Source organism: Boleophthalmus pectinirostris, unplaced genomic scaffold, assembly GCF_026225935.1.
Source record: "Boleophthalmus pectinirostris isolate CB_2022bp ecotype Guang Dong unplaced genomic scaffold, ASM2622593v1 HiC_scaffold_1, whole genome shotgun sequence".
Lineage (NCBI taxonomy): Eukaryota > Metazoa > Chordata > Actinopteri > Gobiiformes > Gobiidae > Boleophthalmus > Boleophthalmus pectinirostris.
In genome coordinates this window covers 30,015,437-30,032,697 of record NW_026570970.1, presented here as the reverse complement: position 1 = coordinate 30,032,697, position 17,261 = coordinate 30,015,437, and the positions used below count along the sequence as shown (strand labels likewise).

The window sequence follows — 17,261 nt, the reverse complement described above, 5'->3', positions numbered from 1 at the left end:
GATCCAAATGTGTTATGCAGCTTCATCTGAGGTAACTAAAGAACAGCTTTGTATAAAAAGGTCCAAACATTATGAGACTTTCTGGGCCGAGCACTACCAGTTAATAGTTCTATTACATCGGTTTATATGTTAAACCAGGATATCAACTCAACTGATATTTGGAAGCTGATATCTAATCCACCAAACTTTTCAGTATTGCCTTTTCATTATTCGGGTTATCCGATACCAGTATTGGATTTGGATTTGTGCATCCCATTCCACCTTGTGACTTCATTAAGCAGTAATTGTCTAATTAACTGCTACATTTACCTTCAGTTCGGTAGAGTTTGGCAATCCCATGGCTGAAATTATCCAAATGATTCTACTGAAGGTGTATGGAGATTCAAAACACAGCAATGTATTTCCTGTTTTCCCACAAGTATTTCTGTTTAAAAGAAGAACTCAGCCTAAACATGCAGGGTTTGTGTGTTAAACATGTGTGAATGAAAAAAAAAAAAAAAGGAAACAATGTTATATCACACCAGAAAATAGCATAATATGGGCCATTTAAAAATAAGGCACACAATGCATTTTAGTCTCAAGGGCAAATAAACATGATGACTGTCTAAACTATGCACTAAAATATCAGCTTCATCACATTTAAATCTATTTGCATATGAATAATTAATGCAAGTGTAAGCAAAGGCTAAAACTGTACCATTTGTGTGGCAGCCTAGTGGGAGGCTGACAACGAAAAGGTCAGGAGAAATTGAAACAAAGCGATCCAGCGTGGCTTAAATGGAGTTCATAGTAAACTACAGTCTTCTCTATGAAAACTTATGGGGATACAGAGGTGCAGGCTTTAGCTTTAGACACAGCAGAAAGAAGAAGCGAGTGAGTTAGCTGAAGATTTGGTATTTTTTGGTGTTTATATGTAAAAAGGTAGATACAGTTAAATCAATTTGTGTATAAATGGTTGCACTGTCTTGTGAATGCAGTTTAAGTCAGATAACTAATTTTGACATCTTTTGCCACACCCCCTTTTTGGTGACTAATCGGTCAGCAGGACAGCAGGTCTTTAGTCAAACAAGAATGTCTTTAGTCAACAACAGGGGAGACTGTTACTGCACTATAGAAAGGCACATCTAAAACTGGTCAGCTTAAAGGTGCATTGTGTAACTTTTCTGGTGGAGGGTCTGCCAAATGCTTTTCTCCATGGAGATGTTATTGCTCTGTTTGGAATGTTTCACCTTTTTATTTTCATGGAGACCAAACCAGGCCAAGTTTCTAGGTACTGTATTTCTGGGCAAGAAAACCACCTGTAATTGAATAAATATAAGGCAGAGCTGTTTAATATCATACTGTGAAACATTTCAGGCAGAGCAATGACATATCCATAGAAACAAGTACGTGACGGACTCCCAACCACAAAGTTACATAGCACACCTTTGCAAACTGAAGTGTATGGAATAATTTTTGGATCATTTTTAGACTTTTCAACCAAAAAAATGAATGATGAAATATGGTGACCAAAGTCTTGTAAATAGTGAAGCTTTATGAAATGCATTACTAATGAAAATCAGAAATAGTTACTTCCTTTTTGGCATTTTTATTTAATACTGTTGCTGTCTTTGTTATAATTTGTTACTCAAAAAAATATATTTTTTGTGTGTACTGTTATCAAAATATGACTACTTTCATTTTTGTAGATTAATCATTACAGCCCTATTTTAGATACAGAAAAGCAACATTCAATGTGCATGCCTAAAAACAACACTAACACTGAGGTTTAGGCCTATTTGAAATACAATTACAATGCCTATGCCTATCCATATTCTATCCTTGGAGTCTTTATCATTTGCGGGGTGTGACTGCCCATATCTCTCCAAGTAAATAAGGTCAAGTAAGTAGCTGTCTCAAATCACACAAAGTTTATTTCATATTACTTCCACAGATGCCAAGATGACCCAGCGGTTCTGGAAATCACGTGATTGATCCACTATCCAAAAGCGCACTTGTAGTAATAAGTGGCCGTAATTCACACGTTTAAGATAGCGTTTGATAACGACTGAGAAACCCGTGGTTAAAATGTTAAGGTTGACTGGTAGTTTTGGTTCCTCTTGCGAGTCAAACTAATAACTAAAACCATGACAATAGCCTTTTCCAACCGCAACCAGGCGTCTCATTCAAACAAGTTTACAAGGCAAGGCTGATCTATCATTCATTCACAAGGAGGGGAGGGGACCTTTACCACTACTGCATTATAAATCTAGCAAATGCATTCATAACGTAAACCACGTCGAGTCTGATTGTTTATATAAGCCAAAATATAAGCACCAAGTTCAGTGAAAGCCTGTCAACTTTTACCTCCAGCCAGTGTGGACCAGGCTAGGAGGATACGCGGTGCACATAGCGGTAGGCAGTGTCCCGCTTTCCCGCAGAGAACTGCCGACAGCGGCGCTCCTTACACCGGGTTAAATGAAAGCACAAGACCGTGAGGATGATCGCTAGACGGTGCACGGATCGGTTTACTCACCAGAAGCACCAAAAGCCACATTTTCGCCTCTCTCATCCGACTCCCGTGGCGGTTCCAAGAGGCCATGATGCCGTTGCCACGTCTGGATACGCATGCGCAATCAGTTTTCCACGGTTTCACGGGCAAGAAGCTGCGGATTGTGGGAGATGTAGTTTTCCACGGCGACATGCCAAGCTAAAGGTGATTTCAGGTAAGGATTTGCTAAAGTTCTACTCGTCATAAAACAAAACGAATAAGAAGATTTACCAGAGTTTGTGTCTAAAAGGACTAAATATGTGTTGTTGTTGTTTCTTGTACTTCTTGTTCTTGTTCTTCTTCTTTTTATGTCAGACTCTGGGAAATATCGTGTGATAAAAATAAACTGTGAATATTTATCTTCGGGGACTTTTTGCGTGGTCAGTATTCATTTTCATAAAAAGCTAATTTATACATGGCGTTTTATGAGGAACAAACTACTTGCTTAACTTTGTAGTAGTAACACAAATGTAGGCTACTGAATTAGGAATATATAAGCTTAAGCATGCGTTTTATGTGCCATACACTTTACTATGAAACTTTTTTCCCTACTGGTTTTAGGAGATTAAATAAATAATACATAAAATAGGTATGTTATGTGGGTAGTTTGCAAGTTAGTTTAAATGTGCACCATGTAACTTTTTTGTGTGGAGGGTCAACCACCTGTTTAATGATACTGCTTTGACTGGAATGTTCTACACACTACACACTGACATAAACTTGTTTCAATAAAATAAGTTTAATCACATACATGGAACATTCCAGACAAATCAAGAATATCTCCATGGAGACAAGCATGTGGTGCGCTTCCACTAGAAAGGTTACATATTGTATATAGTGTGAAATTTTTACGAGTGAGTCTTTAGCCTTCCTGTACAGCCATTAGTTTTTGATTGCTACCCATGTACCATGTCTACCATCTGCTTATTGCTTCTATTTCTCCTCTTGTGTTACAGAAGGACTCCACTTCACTCTTCCACTTTTCCTCCATGAACATGAATGACGTCTCTGTGAATGACGTCTCTGTGCCAACAGTATGACTCCACCTACTGCTTATAAGGACCCGCCCACTACCTTTAGGTGTCAACATGCCTGGTTAGGCTTTGATCACTATGCACACCAGGGTAAGATAAAATGGTAATCCTTATAAGGTTTATTTTTTCTTTTTTTTCTTTTTTTTTAATTTTTGTATGGAATAGATTTGTGAAATTTGTTTTTGTTTGCTTTTTTATTTGACTGAATCCCTGTCTGTCCACAACCTAAACAGAGCATTAAGGTCAAACAGCCAACTTCTACTAGAAGTCCCCAGAGCCAGGCTCAAACATACGGGTGGTGGGGCTTTCTCTGTCACTGGCCTCAGACTCTGGAACAAACTGCCCCCGATATGCACACCATCACAGACTTTAGCCTGTTTAAATCCAGGCTCAAAACTTATCTTTTCACACTTAGTAATGCAGTGACACTTTGCACAATGTCTTTTCATTTTACTGTTGATTTGATTAGAAAGCACTTTGAGCACCTTGAGTGTTGTAAAGGGCTCTAGAAATAAACATTGATTGATTGATGGAAGGAGGGATATACCCCTTTATGTGTCACTTTTCATCATATCAAGAATATCTTTAGCTTAGTGATACAAACAGAGCAAAAAATAAGCTGCTTAAGATACAGTGGCTCAATGGATAGCACTTTTACCTCACAGTAAAAATGTTCTGTATTTGACTCCCCTGTCATATGTGAAGTATGCATGTTTCTCTTCTTGTCTGGGTGGGTTTCCTTAGTTTCCTCCTTCAACCCAAAACATGCACAAAACTGGAAGACTGGAGCCCTAATCAAATCTAGCTCAAGATCTGGAGATGGGTCTGGGTAGAAGCAATGTGGCGGCTACTGCGTTTGATAGGGTGGGTCAAATACAATATCAGTGTTCCTTTTGAAATCAACAAACTTAGCCTTAACCTTAACTTAGACCCTTTGATAGCTTAAGATACAGTAGCGGTCACATTTTAGCAAGCTGACTATGAATATTTAAAGGTCCTATATTCCACACATTGGACAGAATGTTATTTACTCCTCAGAAACATACCTGGAGTTGTGTTTTGTTTCATTCACACATGTTTGATTAAATCCTGCTGTATTAGTTTGTCTACATCTCTCTCTACATGCTCTCTTCCACCTTGTGATATCATGTAATGGTAGTTTTCAACTTAACGGCTACTTTTCACCCTTTCTTTAGCAGTTTTGGCAGTTTCAGGGCTGAAATTATCCCAGTGATTCTAGTGAAGGTGTATAGAGGTTAAAAACACATTGGAGGACTTCCTGTATTACCACATGACATCACAAAGTGGAACAGAATGTTTTCAGATTGAAACAAGAACTCAGCCTAAATATGCATAATTCGTGTGTTAAACTTGCGTGAAAGAAACAAAACACAACTCCAGGTATGTTTTTGGTGATGAAACAACATTATACCAGATCAGAAAATAATGTAATATGGGCTTTTAAAATAGCAAAATGTTCTTTCAAACAGCTGAATCTTGTAGAAACCTGCCAACACTGCTGTTTAGACTGCTGTTACAAACTTTTTTAAAATACACGTAATTTGTGAATTACTTTAGCAGCTCATATTTCACCTCAAATGCAATTTATCAATGAACGTTAGTCAATGGAATTCTTTGCTTTTAGCTGAAAAAGATATATGTTACTGTACCAATGATTTGTTTAGACTGTTGACTTCAGCTTCATCGTAATGAATTGGCCCTGCACTGGGGGCTAATTAGCAAATTGGCCTGTGATTGAACGACTCTTAATTAACTTTATTTCAAATGGTTCCTTTTAGACAGCTGCTATATAGACATTTTGTTCTTTTCGCTTCTAGTCTAAACATTCAACCTGAGGACTGATGCAAAGTATATTTCTGTGCATTTGTAGCCATTAAAAACGTGCAGTGAATGGTTCGCTAAATGGGCATGGTCCATATACATTTATTAAGCCCCATAACATGCTGTAGTGGTGCTCTCTAATTGCCTATAACAAAGAGGAGCATGGAGCTTATGACTATTTATAAACCGCAGTAGAATGGGAAGAAACTTTGTATGGATGTAAGGGTTAGTTATAATATGTAACAATAGATTTAATTTCCTTTCCATTGGATTTTATTTGAAAAGACTGCTTGTAATTAAATATAAAATATGCCAAAGTCTAAATGGGCCTTCTCGTCTCTCCAAAAAGAAAGATTTTGGCAGCCATATCTCCAGGGTTTTGCATGTTTTTCCTGTGTTATTTATAAATGTACTTTATTGTCCTGTATGAAGGTGTACTCTGCATTGGACTCATCCTTAGACGTCCCATATTATGTCAAAACCAAAAAACAAGTTGTTTCGTTCACATCTTTGAGTAATTCTGCATTATTAGTCTGTCTATCTTTGAAGCTGAAAATGTTCGGTTCCACCAAAAGCAACTTTTACCATTAGTTCAGTAGAGATTCTCAATTCCATAGCTGAAATTACCTAAATGATTCAATAGTGAATTTGTAGGGAGTTTAAGAATGTAGTGGGGCACTTACTGTATTATGACATGACATCACAAAGTGGAACCGAACATTGTTTTTGGTTTGGGAGAAGAACTCTATACAGGATTTGTGTGTTAAACATGTGTGAATGAAACAAAACACAACTCTGGGGATGTTCTGATGAGGAAACAGTAGAAAAAATAATAATAATAATGTAATATAGGCGCTTTAATAGGAGGCAAACTTGTCCGGAGGAGCAGTGGTTGAATAGCAAAGCAGCATATGGCAACCCAGCTCCAGATCTTGGCTTGGTCAGGGCTCTGGCTGGACAATTATTCTAATCAGGAACATTGGAGGTAAGCAAAGAAAATCATGCTCACTAATCTTCCAGTTACATCTCCCTGACCAAGATCCAGGATCAGATTTTGAGCTGGGTCCAGTTTATCTGCAGGATGCATTGGTCAAAACCACTGGACCTTGGCCTTCTTAATTATGGTAAAAATTTGAATCACGATTATTTGGTTAATAACTGAAATCATCTTTTCATTTTCTATTCTGTAATATATCTACAACCAAAGTACTTCTTCTGATATTTGTTATTAATTATATTTAGCGACCATAGATTGTATGTAGAAGTGGACTAAGGAAGTGTGACGTCACCCATAGCATTTGGTTCCAGTCAAATGAAGCTTACCAGGGCAATAGTTATAGGAGCAAATTTGAAGTAAAGTTCCACATTAGGAATAAGAATTTATTTATAGACAAAATAGCCAAATGATACCACTAGGATCATGTAGAGCAGGTTATACGAACATTTTAAGACCAAAATGACGAGGCTCACTTTATCAGTTACAGAGAGAGGGGGCACAGGTTTTACATGTAAAGTCACTTAGTGGGTTAACTATATCTGTTTATGGATACAGTCTAAGTATGTGATGTATGATTTCAAAGCCATCCATCCTTTTTTTTCCACTTATCCAGGGCCGGGTCACAGGGACAGCAGTCTGAACAGGGACTCCCAGACTTCCATCACCCCAGGCACTTCCTCCAGCTCTTCCGGTAGGACCCCAAGGCGTGCATAGTTCAGTCAATCACAACATTTTTGTAACTGAATAGAGCAATAATTGAAATCAGGATTGGATAACTATCTGGACCTTAATATAAATGAAGTCTTTGTGGAGGATTTGAAAAGTATTGCAGTATCATTTATTCAAAGGTTTACCCACATTGACCCTAAATAGGCCTGTCATGATAATTACTATATCCACTTTTTATTCAATACATGAAAGATGTGAAATTGTTTTCGGTGGTCAGTATTTATCATGAGTACTTTTTCTTTGTATTAGATGGGAATTTTTAGTTATTTTTTCTGTACTACAGTCTATACTATATAATAACATTTGGGGTATAGAGGGTTGGATAATTACTGCTATTACTCATGATGTCGATGTAAACTAAATACAGAAGGGTTTCATTCCATTAGATACTGCTCACTTAGAGTCATTTTTTGGGTGATAATTCTACTTTTATAGACTATATTTTTTTAATATCATAACAGACCTTTACTTAAACTGTTATAGTTGTTGTTTTTGTGAAGGTAAGTATGTGATTCCCTTAGACATAGGCCTCGTTAGAACTTGGATGGGAGAGCACTGGGAAAATCAGGTGCCACAGAGGGGCGCCAGTCACAAAAAAAATTGTGTCCTTAGGCAAGGCACTTCACCCACATTGCCAGTTATGAAAGTGGTGAGTGCGTGAGTGATGGTGGTGGTCGGAGGGACTGATGGCATGGCAGCCGCGCTTCCATCAGTTTGCTCCAGGGCAGCTGTGGCTATAATAGTAGCTTAACATCACTGGGTATGGAGTGACTGAATAATGCTCTGTAAAGTGTCTTTGTGACAAATGTCTGTGAAAAGCGCTATAAAAATAAAATACTTACTTACTTACTTACTAATGTGAGTAGATTAAATATCCTGTTGTTCAAAATTGTGTTACTCAAAATTGACTCTTGTTAAGTTATGTTATAATGCTGTTACCTCCCCCAAAACATATTTTACATGTTTTAGTAATGCTTTATTATTAGTCTGTCTACGTCTCCAAAGCTCTAAATGCTCTGCTCCACCTTGTGATGTCATTAAATGGTAGTTTTCAAGTTAACAACTAACTTTCAGCTTAAGTTCAGCAGAGATGGGAAATATCAGGTGCTGACATGAACCAAATGATTCTAGTGAAACAGTATGGAGTTTAAAAAACACAGTGGAGCACTTCCTGTATTACCACATGACCTCACAGGGTGGAAGAGAGTGTTCTCTGTATGAGAGAAGAACTCACCCTAACTATAGAGGGTTTGTGTTAAACATGTGTGAATGAAACAAAACACAACTCCAGATGTTTTTGTGATGAGGAACAACACTATAACAGAAATCAGAAAATAGCGTAATATGGGTTCTTTATATGAATAGGAAATGCTTGAATTTTATGAATGGATTCAGCTCTCCAAAACCACGTGTTGGTGGTGTTGGTCGTTCCAATTTTCAATTCTAAAACATTATTATTTCTGCCGTTCTGTTTTTATTTTACGCACAGAGAAAGCGGCACTCCACTGGTCTCTGCCGTATTCTCCCAGTTTTGGCGAGGGACACCACTTAGTACCCAGCGGACTCCTATTGCCAGGTTACATCCCACTGCGCGCGGTACAGTGGGAGCCCAGACAACTGCACGAGCGTTTCCCAGAAGCCTCTCCTCCGCTCCTCCGCTCCCTCTCCGCGTCTGAGAACTACACGCCGAGCACCACTTGTTTTTGCTGTTTGTTACGACACTATCCTCTCTCTCTTTCTCTCCGGGGGTTTAGTACGTAACGTCGGCGCGCACTCCCCCTTCTTTTTTATCGCGTTTTGGTGACCCCCTTCTCCTGCCCGGTGGTATCGTCCGTTCGAGCGAGCAGAGCCGGAGCGCAGTAACTGGCTGCAGGTCGCTTGGAGAGGGACACACGCAGTGGCTCTGGACAACTGTACACTGCCTATCTTTAATCATTGCTCGCTTGCTGCTTTTTTGCGCTCGAACCACGCGCTTTACGCACGGTTTTGGAAGCAACTTGGGATTTACAACACTTCAACAAGGTAAGACCTAATCACTTTTTGTGTTTTGTTTAAGTGAAAAGCTGAATTTGCTGATAGAAAGGCAGTTAAGGATGTATTGGTACCACTTTGCAGCTTGTATCTTGCTTTTAAAGGAATTTAAGATCTCACTGAGTCGCTCCTCACTTAGTTTGAATTTGTTAAAAGGTATTATTCTTTTAGCTTGTTTGTCAGTGCTTTTCTAAGAGTCAAGTTCGTATTTGATTGATTAAAACCACCACCTTACGCGGGATAGGCTACAGTCTGGGCGATAGCGTTTCACGGCCACGCTTCTTTGGGTCCCCTGTCTTTTTGTCATTTGCTATCCAAGCTCGCACGTTTTATTCAGGGCACTTCTTCGCTCGCTGCTCCCCATTCCTTCCTTTATGCCGCTCCGGTTTGACTTTCCGCTCACGTTTCATCCCGGGATCAGAGGAGCGTTTGTGGGCTGCAGGGGCTCCTTGTGCCCGCCACATTAGCCCTGGTTCCAACTTACTTTGTCCCGAATAGCAACACAAGGAAATCGTTTTATTGAATCGTAGAAGTAACATAGGCCTCTTCTATCAATTTATTTACCGTGCACAAAACAGTTTGTTTCTTATTGTCCAGTTCTCAAAAGCAATAGTGCAACTATTGTTTCATAAATGTGCTTTAAGCTTTGTTAAAACAAAAAATTTAGACCAACATATTGTGATCCAGCTTTGTAAATTAGCAGATGTCCTATCAATATTTGTCTTTTTGAACCAACTGTTGTTTTTCTTATTGTCTCCTTCACAAACCCATCTACTGTGCCTTTATTGTTTCCAAACAGACACAGATTTTTCCTATTTAAAGTAAGAATTTAGCTCTTTGTCTCTATATATGTTAGTGGGAGCCGTGTCTAGTTGTTGTCAAAATTATCAATATTGTTAGGGGCATCTTTGTTTACCGTTTCCAATAATCCCCTTCGCTTTTACGCGCGACACTTGTCCCCATTGCGCACAGCCTTACACGTGTTTGATATTGTTTTACCGTTTCAAATTCCCTGTCAGCACTTCTGGCACTAAGTATTGTCCGTGTCGCTTATAAAATTACACATATCAGCTTGTCAAATGTCTAAATTCCTGCTTATTTAGTCCGCGTCAGATTGCTCGCTTTGTGTCACGGCTTTGTCCAACTAGAGATACCCAAAAAGGCGAGCGCGAAACAGGCTGTCTCCCAAACTATTATTTCGATTGTGTGAATATTATCTGATCAGAAATGACTTTGATATCTTGATTTTATTCCTGGTTTTGCGTTCGGGGCATTGTGGAGTGGAGGATTTGAGTATCGCGTGTCGACAGAGGGCAGTGTTACGCAGCGCTGTGTGTTTGTGAGAGAAGCGTCAGGTGAACTCCGCCGCTGCTGCGAAACTTGACAATGAGCTTTGACATTGACGAGGACACAAAACTATTGAGTCACTCTCTTTGTCACCGTTTTCAATGGCTCGGAGTGGTTAAGCAAGCGGGTATGACAAGTTCCAATGGTGTTTACAATCAGTGATGGAAAGAATACATTTAGTTACAGAATACCTGCATTAACATTTTTGTTACGCATTACCATACATGGGCCAATCAGAGTACTGTATTGACATCGAGTTACATTTAAATTATAGAGTAAAGACAAAACATGTCATTCAAATAACTCTGTTTGTTTCACAGTTTTTAAAGCATTTCCTATCACTAATTGGAGATAGAAAAATCACACACCACAAGAGCACAGTTGTCTATTTTTCTCACTAATTATGTGCACTGTAGTGTATTTCTTTGATTTTAGTAAAGTAAGTATATTCTCATTGCCACCAAATGAAAAAGAAAGTACCTGAATACAGTTAGCCTATTCAAAACTATTATTCAAAATCCATATTCTCGGCACATGCATTTAGTTATGGTTTACAATAATGTAAGACAAAATCTATATGAATCTATAGCCTGCTAGTATAATCAAGAACCAGGCAAATATTCACCCCTACTAATAGACTGACCTCGGTAAGTTGAGCAAAATATCCTAAAATACATTTTATTTAGATGTAATTTCTTCTCATAAAAAGTACTTGAGACAGTGGTTTTTCATATCTGTGAGAATAGTGGTTTGTCCAGACAACATTTTACCAATATAACTAATGTGATACTAGCCTACTACTAGAACAATCCAAGTTTATTTGTAGTCATACCTTTAAAAAAAAGAGTTATTTAGTTATTAAGTTACATAGGCTTATTGATATGAGATCTGTGTAGTTATATTCATAGTTTATGGACATAGCAGTTACATTGAATGGACCAGATGCGTTGTTTCTAGTGTTATAGTAAAAGTGCATATTTTCAACACCTGTCCATAGGAGGCTTTTGGGTCATTTGAAACAGTATAAAAATTCTAACTCACCCTTCATATACTAGTATACAGCATTGTTACGTGTACAACTCTGCCCTGATTTGAACCATGGTCTAAAAGCATAACATGTTTTGTTGAAATGAATACAGTTTTATAGATTTTATAATACTTGATTTTAACATGGACTGGTCTTCTACTTATGATTCTGCTTATTCTGTTATATCTTAAAGGGCCCATATTACTCTATTCTCTAATCTATGTTATAATGTTATTTTCTCATCAACACAGAAGCCTTGCATATTTACGCTGAGTTCTTCGCTCAAACAGAAAACACTTTGTTCCACCTTTTGATGTCATGTGATAATACAGAAAGTGCTCCCATTTGTTTTTATACTCCATACACCTTTGCTAGAGTAATTTGGATGATTTCAGACCTGGACCTGCCGATCTGAACTGAAAAAAAAGTTTAAAAAAGCTGATAACACTACCGCAACATGACATCATATGGTGGAACAGAGCATTTTTAGCTTTGGAGACGTAGATAGATTAATAATAAAGGATTACTCAAACATGTGTGAATGAAACAAAACACAACTCCATGTATGTTTTTGTATGTATGTTTTTGATGAAGTAATGGCAGTCTAACACAACTAAAAGCTCACAAGAGTCAATTTTAACCTTTAATGTTGACTGTAACTTGAATAGGTATGTCTTGCTGATAAAAATTTTCAAAATTGAATCCTGCTCACATTAAAATCAACCTGCATGGACTATTGTTTTAACATGGATAAGGACAATTTCATTCACACAACATTGACTGAGGCATGTCCCCATTAACTTCAACATATACGCAATTAACTTTGGGCCACAAATTTTTACTAACTTGAATCGGATTCTTTTAATAGTTCTTTGTATTTCCTCGAGTCAATTAAAAGTCAAGCGCTGTTGAGCAGGCTTTCATCTGCACGCTCTTTATAGGACCTAGCGTGGAGAGAGCTGCGGTTCTCTTGTAGTATCACTGCACTAAATTCATTAAGAAACTCGAAAAGCAATTTGACTTCCAACGCTGTGGGTTTTTATGGCTGTTCATTTTTAATATTATGAGCAAAATTACCGAGTGCTACACGAACGAAGGGCACTTTGAGTATTAATCGTAAAAGTACCACTATAGCTGCGATTTGAATGACGCATTAGCGAGCTCGCCTCTCCACAGATCGGACCTCTAACTTGGTGGACTAGTGGTAGTTTAAGGACTCATGTTATTCTGTTTTCTGATCTATGTTATTATAATGTTGTTTCTTCATCACAAACATACCTGGAGTTGTGTTTTGTTTCATTGATACATACACAAATCCTGCATATTTAGGCTGCGTTCTGCTCTCAAACAGAAAACACACTGTTCCACCATGTGATGTCATGTAGTAATACAAGAAGTGCTCCACTGTGTTTTTAAGATCCATACACCTTCGCTAAGGTAATAAGACCATTTCAACCCTGGAATTGCCAATCTCTCCTGAACTGAAAGTAAAAGGGAGCTGTTAACTTAAAAAATACCACTCTGTGACATCACAAGGTAGAACCGCACATTTTGAGCTTTGGAGTTGTAGGTAGACTAATAATGCAGCAAGCTTATTCAAACATGTATGAATGAATCAAAACATATCACTAGGTATGTTTTTGAGCATTCTACCATGTCTTAAAAGTCACAAGAGTCAATTTTGTACAATATCGTACCTTTAATGCCATACTGTGATGCACTATCATCTCCATAGAAACAAGTATACAATCCCCTACAGCTGTGTTTTGTATATATTTAGCACACGAAAATATTGTCAGATCTACAGTAGTCATTACTGTGACAGACTTGGGCGCAACACAAGCAACAAGAAAAGCACTCAGAGAAAGCAGACCTCCGCCAAGGACTACCCCCATTTTTTATATAAATTACGATAAAATCAGTCTTCTGGATCAGATCCGGATCAGCCTTTGGAATATGAAAGAGGATCCCATTGTCCATCCCTGAGTCAAATTTCATGGGGTTTGGTCAATAATTAACCGAGATATTGAGAAACAAAATTTTTGGCCCCATTTACCACAATGTTAACTAAAATTTCAAAGTGATCCAGAATCCAGGATTTCTTCCGGATCACCCCCAAAATGAAATCAGTTCTTCCTTTTCACATTTCCAACAAATCCTGAAAATTTCATCAAAATCGGTCCATAAATTTTTGAGTTATGTTGCTAACAGACAAACAAACAAACAGACAAACGCCGGCAAAAACATAACCTCCATGGCGGAGGTAATAAAGCAATATTGCTTTATGGTGGAGAATCCGTCACTTCCATGTTTTCAAGAAGATATCGCTGCGTTTGGAATGTTCCCCAATATGGCATTAAATTTATCAATCTCAAGCAAGCAACGCAATCAAGCCAAGTTACAGATTAGATCTGTGTAGAGGTGATTGTGAAACATTCAAGGTAAAGCAATATATGTATAGCAGACCTTCGGGCAGAAAACTTACATTATATACCTTTTAAATGGCAAGCAAATGACTTATTAATGTGGATATTTTGTGATTGGTCTTATAGTGGCATAATCGATCTTGTGAGAAAGAGTAGAGTCAGAAAAAACAAGGATTTATGAAGGTTAATCTGTGTGTACTATTAGCAAAATGAAAATATTTGTTTAAATACGTGTGTACCTCAAGTGTGTACCCCTCTTTATGACTTACTCTGTCTTTTATGCTTTGTTAAGACTTAAATCTGGAGAAAGTGTTCTATTTCAGAGGTTACTTCAGGGTCACTTTGCAGCAAAAGTGATCACCAAAATTTGAGAGTCAGTGTTGGATTTTTGGCAGTGTATCCATGATTAATTTAATATTACGTCCTTGTTAAAAAACAGTAGAGGACGTAACTGTGAAGCAATTGATCTTGTTTAGTTGAGTGCAAACTAACTGCTCATTAAAAGTACAATTGTTCAAAAAGTTACTCAAGCGAGAGAAGGTCAATGGTCTGCCACTTGCTTGTCACCATGGAAACATTATTGCTTTGCCTGGAATGCCCTATGTATGACATTAAACTTATCAATTGTCAAGGAGGTAAATTACAAGAAGTGTGATCTGTGGACAGGTGTTCATTCTAATCCTGTTTTTCAAGGTACTTTTTGGTAACTGAATAAATGCGAGATAGATAAGTTTAATGTCCTTCTGTGTAATGTTCTGCAAAGCTTTACACTCAATGCAGACATGTCTTTTTACCTCCAGCACCTTTCGTTTTTATCTGTCTTAACAAGAAACTTAGACAACAATATTGATACTTTGCAGTGACATTACACTGGAGGCGTTCTACATGTATGTGTGTGGCGGAATGCTCAGTTACCAAGGTGACACAATGCACACATTAGCAAACACAGCCGTAAAAGTTTTGAGATCGTCTAAAAACTCAACAAAATGGATTTAAATTACACATTTTCAGGAGCCTGTGACACATTTTCATGGCCCTGTTTTGGTGTTTGATTTTCAACAAAAACGTGAAAGGTTGAAAAACTGTTATTTGAAAAGGGCTTGTTTAACAGCACAAATCATCTCACCTGTTGTAGTTTCAACTGAGTGAGTTCTTTATGGTCAAATTGTGTTAAAACAAAAGTCAGATTAAAGTCTAACTTGAGTAATAGGCCTGTCAGTATAACAAAAATTTGAAGCACGGTATATTGCTACAGAGATATACTGCGACAAACTATAATATTGAAACTACTTTATGCCACTGACACAATAACAATAATACAAGATAATTCCAGTAAACCATTTTTTAATAGACAGTATCATTAAAAGGCCTGAGCTGCAACAAATAACAGAATGTACCAATAAATCACCATAGAAACATAATCAACCTTTTACAACTCAAATCTTATAAAACAAAAATACCCCAAATCTCCCCACTTTTGCAAAGAAACTGTACACACGATAAATACTGTGTCCCAAAATATACTGAGCCCTAAAATATATTCTTCCAGCGTTCATATATCGAACCATGAAAGCCAATCAGAAAGCTTGTGGTGTTTCCTTCCGCCGAACACAAGAGCTGTCATTGGCTGCTCCACAAAGACTACACGAACAAGAGAGTAAAGCAGCTTGGAACAGCTAAAGTTTGGCACAGAAATGTTTGCATCTGAGCCTAATATGATGAGCAGGGCCTGCACAGAACTATAAACCCTGACATTACCCCGATTTTAGCGTTGTTGCACTGGCGTCCAGTTCGTTTTAGAGTTGATTTTAAGATTTTATTGTTGGTTTTTAAAGCTTTGAACAAACTGGCCCCACAGTATGTCTCAGACCTCATCCAGATTTACACTTCTGCGCGCGCTCTGAGGTCTGAGGGCCAGCTCCGGCTTGTGGTGCCTAAGACCAGACTTAAAACCGGGGGGGACAGGGCCTTCTCTGTGATCAGCCCTAAGATCTAGAACGCTCTGCCCCCCCTAGAACGCTCTGCCCCCCCACGTCCAAACAGCCCCCACAGTGGAGTGTTTTAAGTCTCGTCTTAAAAAACACTTTTATTCTTTAGCTTTTAACACCTCCTGAGTTGTGTGCTCCTCTTTCTTGTATTTATTTTACTTATTTACTGCTATTATGGTTTTGCTGTTATTAGATTTGACTGGTTTTATTGTTTTAGGACTAGTATGACCAAATTTTAGCAATTTACCTTTTTGTTGTCTTCATTTTATAATCTCTGTGCAGCACTTTGGAAACTGCTTTGTTTGTAAAATGTGTTATATAAACAGTGTTGGGGAGTAACGGATTACATGTACTGGCGTTATGTAATCAGAGTACAAATTATGAGTAACTGTATTCAGTTACAGTTAGTGTTTCAATGAGTGGTAACGGGATTACAGTTACTTTGTTGAAATAAATGGATTACATGGCGGTATTTTCCTGTTTTCACATTTTGGGCTAAACCAAGACTAAAACCAGAACTTAAACCAGAACTAAAACCATGTCTAAACCAGGACTAAACAAGGACTAAACCAGAACTAAACCAGGACTAAAGCAGATCTAAACCAGGACTAAACCAGGTCTAAAAGACTAAACCAGGTCTAAACCAGGAATAAATCATGACTAAACCAGGTCTAAACCAGAACTAAACCAGGACTAAACCAGGACTAAACCAGGACTAAACCAGGACTAAACCAGGTCTAAACCAGGAATAAATCAGGACTAAACCATTTCTAAACAATATGACACCTAACAGTAGGTGGACATACTTTAAGGCAGCACTATCAATAATATTTTTAATTTGGTTAAGGAAAGACTGGACTTTTTATTGTCTTTTAGGAGACAAAACATCTTATGTTAAGATTCTAGACTTTGCAGCAAACAAATACCTGTTCATGGAGACTTGGGCTCAGCCAATTTGAAGAGAACAAACAAGAATTTTCAGGATGTGGTTGGCACATTCATGTTTACGTTACTCACTTTAAGTAATTTAATTGATTATGTTACAAACTATATTTTGAGGTATGTAATCTGTAATCTGTAGGGGAATACATTTTAAAAGTAACCTTCCCAACACTGTATATAAATAAAGAGAATTTGGATTTGGAAACCGGCCTTAAGTCGACTTAGTAGCTATTTATTGTGACAGGTCTTTTTGAGTACCAGACCTTCGGACAGAGCAGTGCCTATAGCTCGCGTTAGACCCTGAGGAATGCTTGAAAACACATTCCGTTGCATCGCTACTATTTCAACATCTATATGAATAGCGTCTG

The 17,261-nt window shown here is 37.9% G+C and overlaps 2 protein-coding genes across 2 annotated transcripts in view; one reads left to right on the top strand and one right to left on the bottom strand.

Annotated features, from left to right (window-relative positions):
* The window catches only part of pdia5 (protein disulfide isomerase family A, member 5), a 129,998-nt gene extending 127,300 nt beyond the window's left edge, over positions 1-2,698 (bottom strand). Inside the window, exon 1 of the mRNA XM_020920837.2 lies at positions 2,516-2,698. Within this exon, the coding sequence (XP_020776496.2) occupies positions 2,516-2,683 (168 nt within the window). The 5' untranslated portion in view covers positions 2,684-2,698. The remainder of the gene's footprint in view (positions 1-2,515) is intronic.
* A 6,269-nt stretch (positions 2,699-8,967) lies between these two features.
* Positions 8,968-17,261, top strand: part of sema5ba (sema domain, seven thrombospondin repeats (type 1 and type 1-like), transmembrane domain (TM) and short cytoplasmic domain, (semaphorin) 5Ba) — a 492,613-nt gene continuing 484,319 nt past the window's right edge. Inside the window, exon 1 of the mRNA XM_055149649.1 lies at positions 8,968-9,154. The gene's annotated coding sequence lies outside the window, so the exon portion shown is untranslated. The remainder of the gene's footprint in view (positions 9,155-17,261) is intronic.